This window comes from Phocoena phocoena, chromosome 10 (assembly GCF_963924675.1).
Source record: "Phocoena phocoena chromosome 10, mPhoPho1.1, whole genome shotgun sequence".
Lineage (NCBI taxonomy): Eukaryota > Metazoa > Chordata > Mammalia > Artiodactyla > Phocoenidae > Phocoena > Phocoena phocoena.
This window is the reverse complement of record NC_089228.1, coordinates 48,866,959-48,879,857: the sequence shown is the minus strand read 5'-3', so window position 1 is coordinate 48,879,857 and position 12,899 is coordinate 48,866,959. Positions and strand designations below refer to the sequence as shown.

General features: G+C 48.7%; 1 protein-coding gene across 1 annotated transcript in view; it reads left to right on the top strand.

Annotated features, from left to right (window-relative positions):
* ITGA9 (integrin subunit alpha 9) overlaps positions 1-12,899 on the top strand; it is a 350,005-nt gene that overhangs the window by 23,081 nt on the left and 314,025 nt on the right. Inside the window, exon 4 of the mRNA XM_065885198.1 lies at positions 7,648-7,771. Within this exon, the coding sequence (XP_065741270.1) occupies positions 7,648-7,771 (124 nt within the window). The remainder of the gene's footprint in view (positions 1-7,647; positions 7,772-12,899) is intronic.

The window sequence follows — 12,899 nt, the reverse complement described above, 5'->3', positions numbered from 1 at the left end:
GGAACTCAGCATTATGTCGTTACCTTATGTGCATGACTTATTTTGTGTATATGTCCTTTTTAATGGAAATCACTTGGGTATAGAGACATTTTAATGGAAATCACTGGGGTATAGAGAATCTTCTACCCTTTTAACTCAGCACATGGAGAAGGTCTCGCTAAGGAATGGGTCTGAAAGTGTGTTTGAATAATGTAGGGGCTGAGCGTCAATGTTAAAACAATTAGAAACCAAATTAGTTGCCATCTCTTGGTGGCTGATTCTAAGCAGTTGATGGAAGCTTGAGGAAAAGGCTGTAAGTCGCCCCTAGGAAATGACAGGTGACAACAGGGTACAAGGAGTGGCCACCTAGTCCATATTCATGTTTTGGAGGCTTCATATCCATTTGCTTTTTCATTAATGTCTTATTTCTACCTGTCAAAGCTTTCTGGGAGGTAGGTATTTATTTTAAAATTAAGAACAGGAAGATATGTGTTATTCAAATATGGGTTTTTTTACATTTTTATTGGAGTATAATTGCTTTACAATGGTGTGTTAGTTTCTGCTTTATAACAAAGTGAATCAGTTATACATATACATATGTTCCCATATCTCTTCCCTCTTGCGTCTCCCTCCCTCCCACCCTCCCTATCCCACCCCTCCAGGCGGTCACAAAGCACCAAGCTGATCTCCCTGTGCTATGCGGCTGCTTCCCACTAGCTATCTACCTTACCTTTGGTAGTGTATATATGTCCATGCCTCTCTCTCGCTTTGTCACAGCTTACCCTTCCCCCTCCCCATATCCTCAAGTCCATTCTCTAGTAGGTCTGTGTCTTTATTCCTATCTTACCCCTAGGTTCTTCATGACATTTTTTTTCTTAAATTCCATATATATGTGTTAGCATATGGTATTTGTCTTTCTCTTTCTGACTTACTTCACTCTGTATGACAGACTCTAGGTCTATCCACCTCATTACAGATAGCTCAGTTTCGTTTCTTTCTATGGCTGAGTAATATTCCATTGTATATATGTGTAACATCTTTTTTTTTTTTTTTTTTTTTTTGCGGTACGCGGACCTCTCACTGCTGTGGCCCCTCCCGTTGCGGAGCACAGGCTCCGGACGCGCAGGCTCAGTGGCCATGGCTCACGGGCCCAGCTGCTCCGCGGCATGTGGGATCTTCCCGGACCCGGGCACGGACCCGTGTCCCCTGCATCGGCAGGCGGACTCTCAACCACTGTGCCACCAGGGAAGCCCCTGCCACATCTTCTTTATCCATTCATCCGATGATGGACACTTAGGTTGTTTCCATCTCCGAGCTATTGTAAATAGAGCTGCAATGAACATTTTGGTACGTGACTCTTTTTGAATTATGGTTTTCTCAGGGTATATGCCCAGTAGTGGGATTGCTGGGTCATATGGTAGTTCTATTTGTAGTTTTCTAAGGAACCTCCATTCTGTTCTCCATAGTGGCTGAACCAATTCACATTCCCACCAGCAGTGCAAGAGTGTTCCCTTTTCTCCACACCCTCTCCAGCATTTATTGTTTTTAGATTTTTTGATGATGGCCATTCTGAGTGGTGTGAGATGATATCTCATTGTAGTTTTGATTTGCATTTCTCTAATGATTAATGATGTTGAGCATTCTTTCATGTGTTTGTTGGCAGTCTGTATATCTTCTTTGGAGAAATGTCTATTTAGGTCTTCTGCCCATTTTTGGATTGGGTTGTTTGTTTTTTGGTTATTGAGCTGCATGAGCTGCTTATAAATTTTGGAGATTAATCCTTTGTCAGTTGCTTCATTTGCAAATATTTTCTCCCATTCTGAGGGTTATCTTTTGGTCTTGTTTATGGTTTCCTTTGCTGTGCAAAAGCTTTGAAGTTTCATTAGGTCCCATTTGTTTATTTTTGTTTTTATTTCCATTTCTCTAGGAGGTGGGTCAAAAAGGATCTTGCTGTGATTTATGTCATAGAGTGTTCTGCCTATGTTTTCCTCTAAGAGTTTGATAGTTTCTGGCCTTACATTTATGTCTTTAATCCATTTTGAGCTTATTTTTGTGTATGGTGTTAGGGAGTGATCTAATCTCATACTTTTACATGTACTTGTCTAGCTTTCCCAGCACCACTTATTGAAGAGGCTCTCCTTTCTCCACTGTACTCAAATATGTTTTGAGAACTCAGGAGGTGCCTGGGGGTGTGGGCATGACACCTGTATCCCCAAGGAGCATAATATTGGATTCCAGGGTTGGGCTTGAAGAGGGAAAGGTTGGATGGCTTTTTTTGAAAATGGCATCTGGTGCTGATTTCAAAGTAAAGAACAGATAGAGGGGCTTCCCTGGTGGCGCATTGGTTAAGAATCCGCCTGCCAATGCAGGGGACACGGGTTCGAGCCCTGGTCCGGGAAGATCCCACATGCCACAGAGCAACTAAGCCCGTGCGCCACAGCAACTGAGCCTGCGCTCTGGAACCCGCGAGCCACAACTACTGAGCCAGCATGCCACAACTACTGAAGCCCGCGTGCCTAGAGCCCGTGCTCCGCAACAAGAGAAGCCACTGCAATGAGAAGCCCGCACACAAGAGTAGCCTGTGCTTGCTGCAACTAGAGAAAAGCCTGTGCGCAGCAACGAAAACCCAACACAGCCAAAAATAAAATAATAAAATAAATAAATTTTAAAAACCCAAAAAAACAGAGAGTTTGAAAACTGTGACAGGGAGTCAAGTATCTCGATGACACATGGCATTTTCTGGCCTCATGGACCGGCAGCCAGCTGTGGCAAGACCCAGGACGTTGGGCTGGTCTGGCAGGCTGCCCTTGCCTCAGTACCTACCAGTCTCGGATCCACATATGTTGTGGTTCCTTCCATTGCCCCAGGGAAGAAATGATACCTGGAGTGAACACAGCATTGGGATTAGAGGCAAGCCCCTTCCCTTCCCGCACTCCCAGATGCAGATGACAGTTTAAGAAGTCGGGGGGAAAAATCACTTCTGGTAATAACCACTCAACAAACCCAGTACAGGCACTGAGTCGTCTCTTGGACCTGGGAGGGCAGCTCACAATGTTCAAGTCTGACATTTCTGCTTTTCAGCAGAGTCTGCAAGCCTCAGACAACAACTGAAGTCAGCATCTAGCTGACTTCTGGGAGGAAGCGGTGTTCCCCAGCTCTATCTCTTGGCTGTTTCCTTTCCGAGCATCAGGGCAGTTGCTATCTATTCACCACTTCTCATCTGTCCATTTTTTCAAAGCCACAGGATACACTTTTGCATTTACTTCTGTTGCTTTGTTTCCTGATTTTTTTTTTAAGTGAACTTTTTGCTGAGCTTTAACATCCATGCAGGAAAGTGCACAAATCATCTGTGTACATCTAGATGAGTTTTCAGTAGGTGAACATTTTCAGAATGAGTTTCCCAGAACCCCAGAAGTCACCTTCCCTGGACCTCCCAGGCCATTCCCTCCTCCCTTGGAGTGGAAGGTTCTTTGGGGGGTGGAATCTGTGGCATCAGGGCCCTGATCCCCTCCATCCCCTGTTCTCAGTGGCCCAGGGCCTGGTCCAGCCTGTGCTGAATGGACCCGAGGCATGGGAAAGCTCTGGCCATCTGTGCATGGCAAATGCATGTGTAAGAGGGTGAGGAGGGGGGAGTGGTGGGGGGGGGCAGTGCGACGTGGTGTGGGAGGAGACGTACATGCTGCTGTGGCTGAGCCATCAGAAAGCCCCAGTACCCACCACCCCCAGGAAGGACATGTGTTTCCATACAAGAAAGCCCTTCGAAATATACTCATCTCTTTATCCTTTTGGGAGGAAGAACAACCCTTAAAACCTGAAGTATGTAAGATGCTAAGATTTGGGGTGGTCCGCCTAGAGGGGTGGGATTGGGAGGGGATGTGGGGATATACGTATATACGTATAGCTGATTCACTTTGTTGTACAGCAGAAACTAACACAACAATGTAAAGCCATTATACTGCAGTAAAATGTTAAAAAAAAAAAGATTTGGGGTGGTCCTAGACCCTCTCCCCTCTTTTGTTATAATTCTTTGGAATCCAAGTTGGAATAAGTCTTGCTGTTTCCAGAGGGTGCTCTCTTTCTCCTGTTGCTCTTGCCTGCTCTGCCCACACCCCCTGCCTCCCTCACAGCAGAACTCATTTGGAGAGACTGATGGAGATATTAATGCTTTGGAGACAGTCCCTAGGAATTTTTCTTAATGTAGGAGTCAGGTTGACATGCGTGTATATATAAGGATAATTGGGACTAAACAAAGTCTTTTTTTTCTGTAGTTTATGTTCAGAGACACTTTTCCTTGTTTTCTTACATGCAAACTGCCTTTGACACTTTGATCTCTGACCTCACAGAATGCATTAATTTTAGTTTAGTTTATTGTGAAATGCAATCTTTGGATCTTCTAGAAATTCCCCGAGATCACTTCTTAAATAGTTTACGCCACTTAAAAAAAAAAAAAGACAGTAGGGCTTACCTGGCGGCGCAGTGGTTAAGAATCCTTCTGCTAATGCAGGGGACACACGAGCCCTGGTCGGGGAAGATCCCACATGCCGCGGAGCAGCTAAGCCCGTGCGCCACAACTACTGAGCCTGCGCTCTAGAGCCTGCGACCCACAACTACTGAAGCCTGTGCACCTAAAGCCGTGCTCCGCAACAAGAGAAGCCACCGCAATGAGAAGCCCGCATACTGCAACCCACACAGCCATCAATCAATCAATAAGCTAGACATTAAATACACAAAGTCCGTCCTTACAAGAGTCAGCGTGGGTCATGGTAAACACCCGCCTCGGTCCTTTTTGGTCCCTCTAACCCAGAAATACAGTAAAACATGGTAAGCCCACAAGCTTTGCCAAATCCATAAACTAAAATATAACTAATGTACCAGCTAATTAGATGGTAAGTGATTCAAATTTGCAAACTATCAGAATTTGGTCAGAAATAAAATAAAATTAAAACCCTTAGTGGAGTGGAGTGATGATCCACCGAGTGATACTGTTGTTTAGCTTCTTGCCTGATATCATTTCAGTCTATTGAGAAATATGCTAGAAGCGCAGAATAGTACCGCGCGGGGAGGAATGAAGGTGGTTTGCAGTATAAGGAACAATGAGATTAACGTCATAGGGTAGGAGGCAGAGTGTGGGCAGGCTGAGGTTTCTCGCCGCTCTGAGTGTCCTCATTTTCCCGTGGACAGAGAGCAGCCTTGTCAAGGGCCCTTGGGCAGTTTGCTTGAAGGCATGAAGACCAGAGAGGCTGGCAGGCAGTGAATTTCTTTGTAGAGTAACCTCAGGGATAGCCAGGCCCTGGAGAGCTCCCCCACTGCCCAGGGCCTGGATATCCTGTTTGACCCCAGAGAGGTCATTTCGGGGGTCCTGAGACCTGTGGAGAGGCTCTAAGGGCAATAGCTACCCGACCTGCCTCAAAGAGTGGGTTTTGATGGCTTCTCAGGTGGGCATTGGGATTTATAAGTTGGAAATGTTTTCTACTAAGACAAGGAGGACTCTGAAATGTGGGTTCCTGTGTTGTTTGCAGCACTTACCAGCTTGGAACTTAAGCAAAGCACTCTCTGATACCCAGGGTTCCTGTACAGAAAATCGAATTCTAAGACACCTCCCCACCTTCCAGGGTTACAGAAGCGGTCAGATGTGGACCGTGTAAATGCAGAATGTTACAGCCTACAAAAGCAGTGTGTTTGATGCAAACAAAGAAGTGAAACACTTTGATTATTTTAAAATGCAGTATTTTAAGAAAATGCATCTGTTGGCCAGAGTGAAGCAACCTGATAACAGAAGTGAGTGTGAATGTCCACGAGAAACAGGTGGGGCTAGGCAGAGCGCACACCTTTGCAGGAAACAGCTGGGCTCCTCACCAGCTGCGTGGGTGCATTGGAGTGTGAGGCTGGGTGTGTCCAGTGCCGGTGGGGAAGGATGCAAGTCTGTGTTCCTGCTTCTGGCTCCCAGAACTGCCCTCCCTCCAGGTGTCTCCTGGCACATTCGACCCCAGTGCTTCCCAGAGGCTCCCCTCCAGAGCTGACCAGAGGGTCGGTCTCACCTCCTCGCATGTGCCAAGCTCCCGCTCACCTCAGGGCCCCTCCCAGTTGCTTCCTCACTTTCTTCAGGTCTCTGCTCAGATGTCACCTCCTCGGAGAGGCCCAGGCCACTTCCTGGCATGTGGGACCATCCTGGTGAGATGGAAATGTTCTATATCTTGCTAAGGGTTTGGTTACATGAGAGTATATTTGTCAAAGCTCATTAGCTGGTACACTTGAGATTTGTGCATTTTTCTCTATGTAAATTTACTTCAAAAGACCGTCAACAAACATTTACTTCTGATTAATGATATAAAACAGTCAAATATCAGCAACTTCATATGGTTTAACCAAATGCTTTGCCCTGAACCTGAAAAGGAGCTCCTGAAGGTGCTCCACGGACCAGTGGCCTCAGCTCACCTGGGGGCTTGTTATAAATGCAGATTCTCAGGGCCCTGAAGACTGGCCGAGCCAGCTCTCTGGGTGGGGCCCAGCGGTCTGTGATTTAGTAAGGCTTCCATGTGATTCTGAAGGGTCTCACGTTTGATGGAGGCCGATGGCTGCTCCGTGGGCAAGCAGGTAGCACCTTGATGCTTAGGGTCTGTTTTGGGTGGAGCAGCACTCCTCGTCTCTGGCTTTTTCTCAGTATGTTCTTTGCTGAGGACTCGAGTCTGTCTGCTGCACCAGATGGACCTGTGACTGTTCACTGCTGCATCCTCAGTGCCAGCTCAGAGCCTGGTGCATAGTAGGTGCTCAGTAAATACTTGATGGAGGAATGAACAGATGCATGTGTGGGGCACGCACAACGGATCCATCCTGGCCCGAGGGCCCTGAAGCGGGTATTGGGTGCTTGTCTTATCCTCTGCCTGGTTTCCTTTTCTGTCCTTTCCTGCTCTGCCCACATCTGGTGGGTCCCTGGGCCCATCAGCTCTACCTCTACATCGTGGGGTCACCCCCTTCTCCCATCTCCACTGCCCCTGTCCTGGTGCAGGCAGCAGCATCCCTCACCTGATGTTCACTTCCACCCTTGCCTATCTACAGTCTCCACTCGGCAGCCCAGTTATCTTTCCAAACTGTGAGTCAGACCATGCCACTTGCCTGTGTAAGACCCTCTGTCAGCACATCCACTAAAGTCACAGTCATCCCCAAGGTCTATAAGACTCCCGGGGCCTGTCCCCTGTCTCCTCTCTGACCTCACTTCCCTCCACAGCAGCCCCACGGGCCTCCTTTCTTTCTATGGACCCTCAGCCTTCTCCTTTGCCCCTGATATTCCCTCCTGGAGCACTTGCCTCTGTGCCCAGTGTGTTTGGCTCTTTCTCATCCTTTTGGCTGCCCCTGGCCTCTAGGTGAAAACTGTCCTCCCCACTCCCAGATTCTCAGTCCATAACCCAGTGTCTTTCCTTTCCGGCACTTGCTAGGATCCCCCTTTGTTTGTATGTTTGTTGGTTGTCTGCCTCTCCCAGGGGCGCTCCCCAGGCTCTCGCAGTTTACTGATGCCCACCCAGCATAGCACCTGGGCTGGATGGGAGAGAAGGTGGCTTCCTGGCCCCTCTGCACCTCTCTCCTCCTACAGAACCACCTGGCACTGCCGGGCTCTGCTTTGTGACCTCCTGAGCCTGACTCTTCTCCTCTGAACCTCTCTCTGTCCTCTAGGCCTGTGCCCACCGCTGGAAGAACATCTACTACGAAACAGACCACATCCTGCCCCATGGCTTCTGTTACATCATCCCATCCAACCTCCAGGCCCAAGGCAGGACGCTGATCCCTTGCTATGAAGGTGAGCTCTGACTGATCCTCCCTCTCGCTTTCTGACCCCACGTCACGCCCCAAACAACCCCCAACCATCTCCACACCACCATCTGAACACTTCCCCCGGCTTTCCACACTCTAACAGAAGGGCTGCACCATGTCCCCAGATGGCCCTTTGGTGTCCGAGGATCAGGTAATGAGGAAGATGGGAAGGGGCAGCGTTGCCAGGCCCTGCCCAGCCTTGTCCATCTGTGCCACAGAGCCCATGGTGCTTCCCAAGCTTTATAAAGTCTCAGACTGAAATTCACCAGCCTCTTGGTTTCCTGACACTGCCAGATGTTGTGCAGCCTTGGGAAACTTGCTTTCCCTCTCTGGGCCTGTTTCCTCCCCATGAAAATTCAGAGGTTGGCTCAGATGGTCTTCACAGTCCCATGCAGCTCCCAGATGGTCATAACGCTTCCGAGACAACTCCTGGCCATACCCGTGGACAGATGTCCTGAGGCAGAGGGAAGAGAAGGCCCAGGGTTCAGTCACTTCATGACATCCCAAGTCTGGCTTTCCTTCTCATCCGGTCTGCACACTCTGGCAGATGCTGGAGAGTTGGGTGCACCTTCGGCATGATTTTAAGAGCTCCTTACGAAGGGGCACTTGGGGTTTGGGAAGGAAAATGTTTTCTAAAGCTCCCTACTTAGACGGTTCTAATGCCTGGGCTGGGGACCACTGAGCCTATCATGACTTAGCTCAGTTGAATTTGAGCTGTACGGATTCAGTGTCATTTACTGCAGTTTTACAGCTTGTGCTCTCAGGGTTTGCTTAGCCTAATTCCAAGTGAGCTAAGTGCTTGGCTGTTTATGTTTTAATTCTCCCCCTAATTTATTTGTTTGGACAGAAGTCTCCACTAGCCCGTGGCCACCTTTCCCTTGGGCCTCCCTGGGTTTTCCCATGTTTCAAGTTTTGGCCATTGAAAAGGGGCTCTGGGAAAGGCCAGGTCCCTGCAGGAGGCATGGACCCTCTCCTCTGTGAGGGAAACTCTTTCTTTGATCCCATGTCAGCATCTGATCAGCTCTGGCAGGACCATGCTAGGCAACTGAACTCTGGCCCTGTTTATCTCTGTACTGCCCCCATCAAAAGAAAAACCTCATCTGAAAAATAGATGATGATGTGATCAGTCGAGAGGAGGAGGGATAGGTCATATAAAGACACCGATGAGGGGCCAGGACTGTGCTGACTGCCCCAGCTGGTTGCTTCCTTTTTTTCCAGGAGGAAAAGTGAAAAGGCCCTGGAAGAACTCATTGGGTAGCTTGTGAGGCTGGGAGGAGTGAGAGAATCAGTAGGGACGATGGAGGCTGTGGGGACAGAACCCAACTAATTATGCAATAGGACCAGCAGCACTCTGGTTTTCTCAGAAGTTGTCTTGTGAAATAGGGCCACGTTGCCATCCCTAGTGACTCCCCTGTACACCACCGTAAGCGTTAGAAAGCAAAAGACAGCCCTTTGGAGAGGGAGCTGGGGTCACATGTCCATTTGTACCTGTAGCCACTGTGGCTTACACTTTTAAAGGATTTGTTATCAGGCAGGTGGGGGGGCGGGATCAGCAGTAGAATGGGGTTGGTCTGGGGACTTCATATATTCTCTCTTTTTTTTTTTTTGGCCATGCCACGCGGCATGTGGGCATCTTAATTCTCCAACCAGGGATCAAACCCTTCCCCTAGCAGTGAAAGCATGGAGTCTTAATCACTGGAAGTAGTTTGTTTTGGAAGTTATTCCAGAAGACACCAGTGGGGAGCAGGAAAGTGAGAAAAGGAGGGGAAGGCGGCCCATGAGGGGTGTGGTCCCCATGAGTTACCAGCCTGGGCCACTGGGATGCAATCTCTGGGCCAGCGTAGGACACACACCTCAGAATTATCTTGCCTGAGGGATGAGGGGATGGGTCTGTATCCACTGGTCATCCTGTCCTGCCATGTGTGTGGGCGGGGAAAGCCCCCAGGCAGAGAGATGCAGGTGCTGGCAGGTGGCAGTCAGGCCATGTTACAGAAATGGTAAAGGGGGGACCTGGGGGGGCGCCCTTGGCAGCGAGGGTTCTGTGTTGCCTTTCTCCTGTTACAGATGAGGATGTTAAGACTCGGCTTTTAAGTAAATTGTGAAAGGTCATTCAAAATCACATGGTGGATAGAGCTGGGTTTTGAATTTTCATTTGTCTGACCTCAGCAAATCATTTTGTCCCCTGGTGGTTAGTGGGGATTTGTTTTGTGTTTTGGTGTTTCTGGTTTAAATGAGATTTAAATAGGAGGCAGTTGTTCACCCTCTCAAAATAAGAGAGGGTGACTGAACTGTCCCAAAGGTCCAATCATGAGGGAGGGGAAAATGAACATTTTGGGTGTTGGTATTCTCAAGGGCACCTGCCTGTCTTCTTTGCTGGCAGCTCTGGCCTGACCTTGGCGGGAACGTGCAAGCCTCCGTGAGCCAAAGAGGGCACCATGGGGCCAGGTAGCAGGTTGAGTCATGTCTGCTCCACATGTCTGTCACTCACAGTAGAGTGTGAGCTCCGAGCCCACCCCTCTGGGTGCTTTGGACTATTGCCTGAACGTGTTCCCCGTAGCTCACTGGTCCCAGGAGAGAGACGTGTGGAACAGACCCAAACCCTAAACCTGCAGCCAGAGCCCAGCTAGGTCATCCAAACCCTAGGTGACCTGTAGATGTGCAAGGGAGAAATAAATGCTTGTCATTGTTTGCAAGGAGATTTCCTGGTTGTTACGCAGTAATAGCTGACTGACACAGGCTTGTCACAGGAACCCACATTCCTCGTGCAACAGTGGCTGTGGGATGGGCTTCGGCCTCTAGAATCACTCTTTTCTATGGTTGTTCCTTGACTTAATGATGGCCAGCTGGAGCCAGCAAGGAAAGTAGCAAAGTGGTCGTGCCCTGCCCAGTCCTTCATCCCCATGGGCACCTACACTTCTGTATCCTAACTCATTCAGTGCCCAGGGAGGAGTACGGGGTGGGGCCGGGATGGGGAGCATTGGGGTATAAGCAGCCCCTTAGAACAATGGGGGACTGAACAGAACGCCTCTGTAGTTCTTGGTCCTGTAAGAGGCGAGGTGTGGCAGATGGTCACATTTCTCTAGAAGAGGGACTGGCAGGTGGGGGATGCAGGCCACAGGGCCCTTGCCTGTGCTCTTGCTTTGGGATCTCCATCTCCCTGTTTGGTGGTCTAAACTAAACCTACTTAAGCTCTTAAGGCAATCATTATTTTCTCTTAATGTGGAAAAACTCAGTAACGCTGGCTGTCTGTTCCAGTTGGGGGATCATGTGGTAGTGAAGTACAACAGAAGTATTTTGGAGTTTGACTGGACCTTTCAGATATCACCCAGCCTGGCCTCTTTGTCTTTACTGACATCCAGAGATGTGGGGTGGCTTGCTCAGGCTGAGTTTTAACAGACTCTGGGCCTAGACCGTCAGAGTCCCAGTCCTGGCTCTGCCACTTTTTTTTTTGCCATATGTGGGCCTCTCACTGTTGCGGCCTCTCCCGCTGTGGAGCACAGGCTCCAGACGTGCAGGCTCAGCGGCCATGGCTCATGGGCCCAGCCGCTCTGCGGCATGTGGGATCTTCCCAGACTGGGGCACGAACCTGTGTCCCCCGCATTGACAGGCGGACTCTCAACCACTGCGCCACCAGGGAAGCCCTCTGCCACTTGTTAATGCTGTGACTTCAGATGAGTGACTTAACCTTTTGTGCCTAACCTACCTCAAGGGGCTGTGGCGAGGATTAAGTTAAAGCTTGTAAGTTCTTAGAGCAATGGCTGGCATTCAAGGATGTGGAGGGTCAACTGTACTCTGCCATTTTATATAAGGCACTTGAGTACCTGCAAATTTTGGTATCTGTAGGCATCCTGGAACCAAGCCCTCATGGATACTGAGGGAAGATTGTATATGCTAATAAGCACATATATGTTAATATACCATATTATGTGCTAATGTACTGTCTGCCAAGCAAGTGTTTGTTAATTACTATAGGGCAACTAATTTGTCTACCAGGGGTAGAGTCCACTCAGTTTTATTAAGTACCTGTTAGACCCTGTGCTAAGTGCCTGATGGATAAAGCCCAAGAAATTCCCCATCTACAGGGGAAAACAGAGCGGGAACATGATGCTTCCAAAGTGGCAGAGCTGAGTGGGGAGAGAATTCTATGCCCATGTACATGGCCTGGAACCTCTGCAAAGGCCCAGGCTGCATCCTCGTTTAAGGTGGCATTAAGGTAGGATTGTTTCATTTTACAGCTGGAAAAACGGAGACCTGCCTAGCGTCTGCAGCCTGTTGGGGCCCATGGAAAAGACAAATGGTGGATGCTGGGCAGGGGAGGATGGACACTTCCTCTGCAAGAGTGGAAAGACCTCAGGGTGGGGCTGGGTGTGACCTGATCTTCCAGGCTTCTGCCTCCATGGCCTCAACCCTGTGGCTGGACCCTCGGTGGGAATGAACACCATGATGCGTCCATTACATTTAGCTCTGAGGGTTGTGAGAAGCTCATGAGAAAATGCAGGTGAAAGTGTTCAGAAAGACCACACACTGTTCTCTAATTGTGGGTCTCAGTGAGGGTCAGCCATGCTCTCTCCAGAATACTGGGAGGTTGGTTTAATTGAGGAGAGCCTCTAAGTGTGTGAGCACCTGTCCACAATGTCTCAAACTTTTCACTTCTTAAAAAGTCCGTCTTTGGTTTGGCACAAGGACATTTTTCTCCTGGCTTTTCGGGTGCTTCCTGTTTCTGGTTGGTGGGAAATGCTATCAGAATATCCTGTTTGGAACCAGGAAATGTAGAGGGAATGGGAAACAAAAATGAATTTAGTACACAAAGTAAAATAAACGGATGGCGTGTACCCCTAAGTCAAACCGTTTATTTGATGGGAGAATATTGTCATTACTACCATATGGGGTTTGGTTTATATCAGAATGTGTGAGAAAATGAGAAGTTTAGTGGGGTGACAGATGGGCAAAACTCTTCATAAATTAGAGAGCATGCACTGTAAAACATTAGTTGCTATTAACCAAGTTATGGTTACCGAGTCCAAGCTCCCGCTGCTCGCCGCACGACAGGCCAATGAATTGGAGATGAGGTGTTGAGGCAAGGAATACGACTTTAAAACGGAAAGCCGGCACAC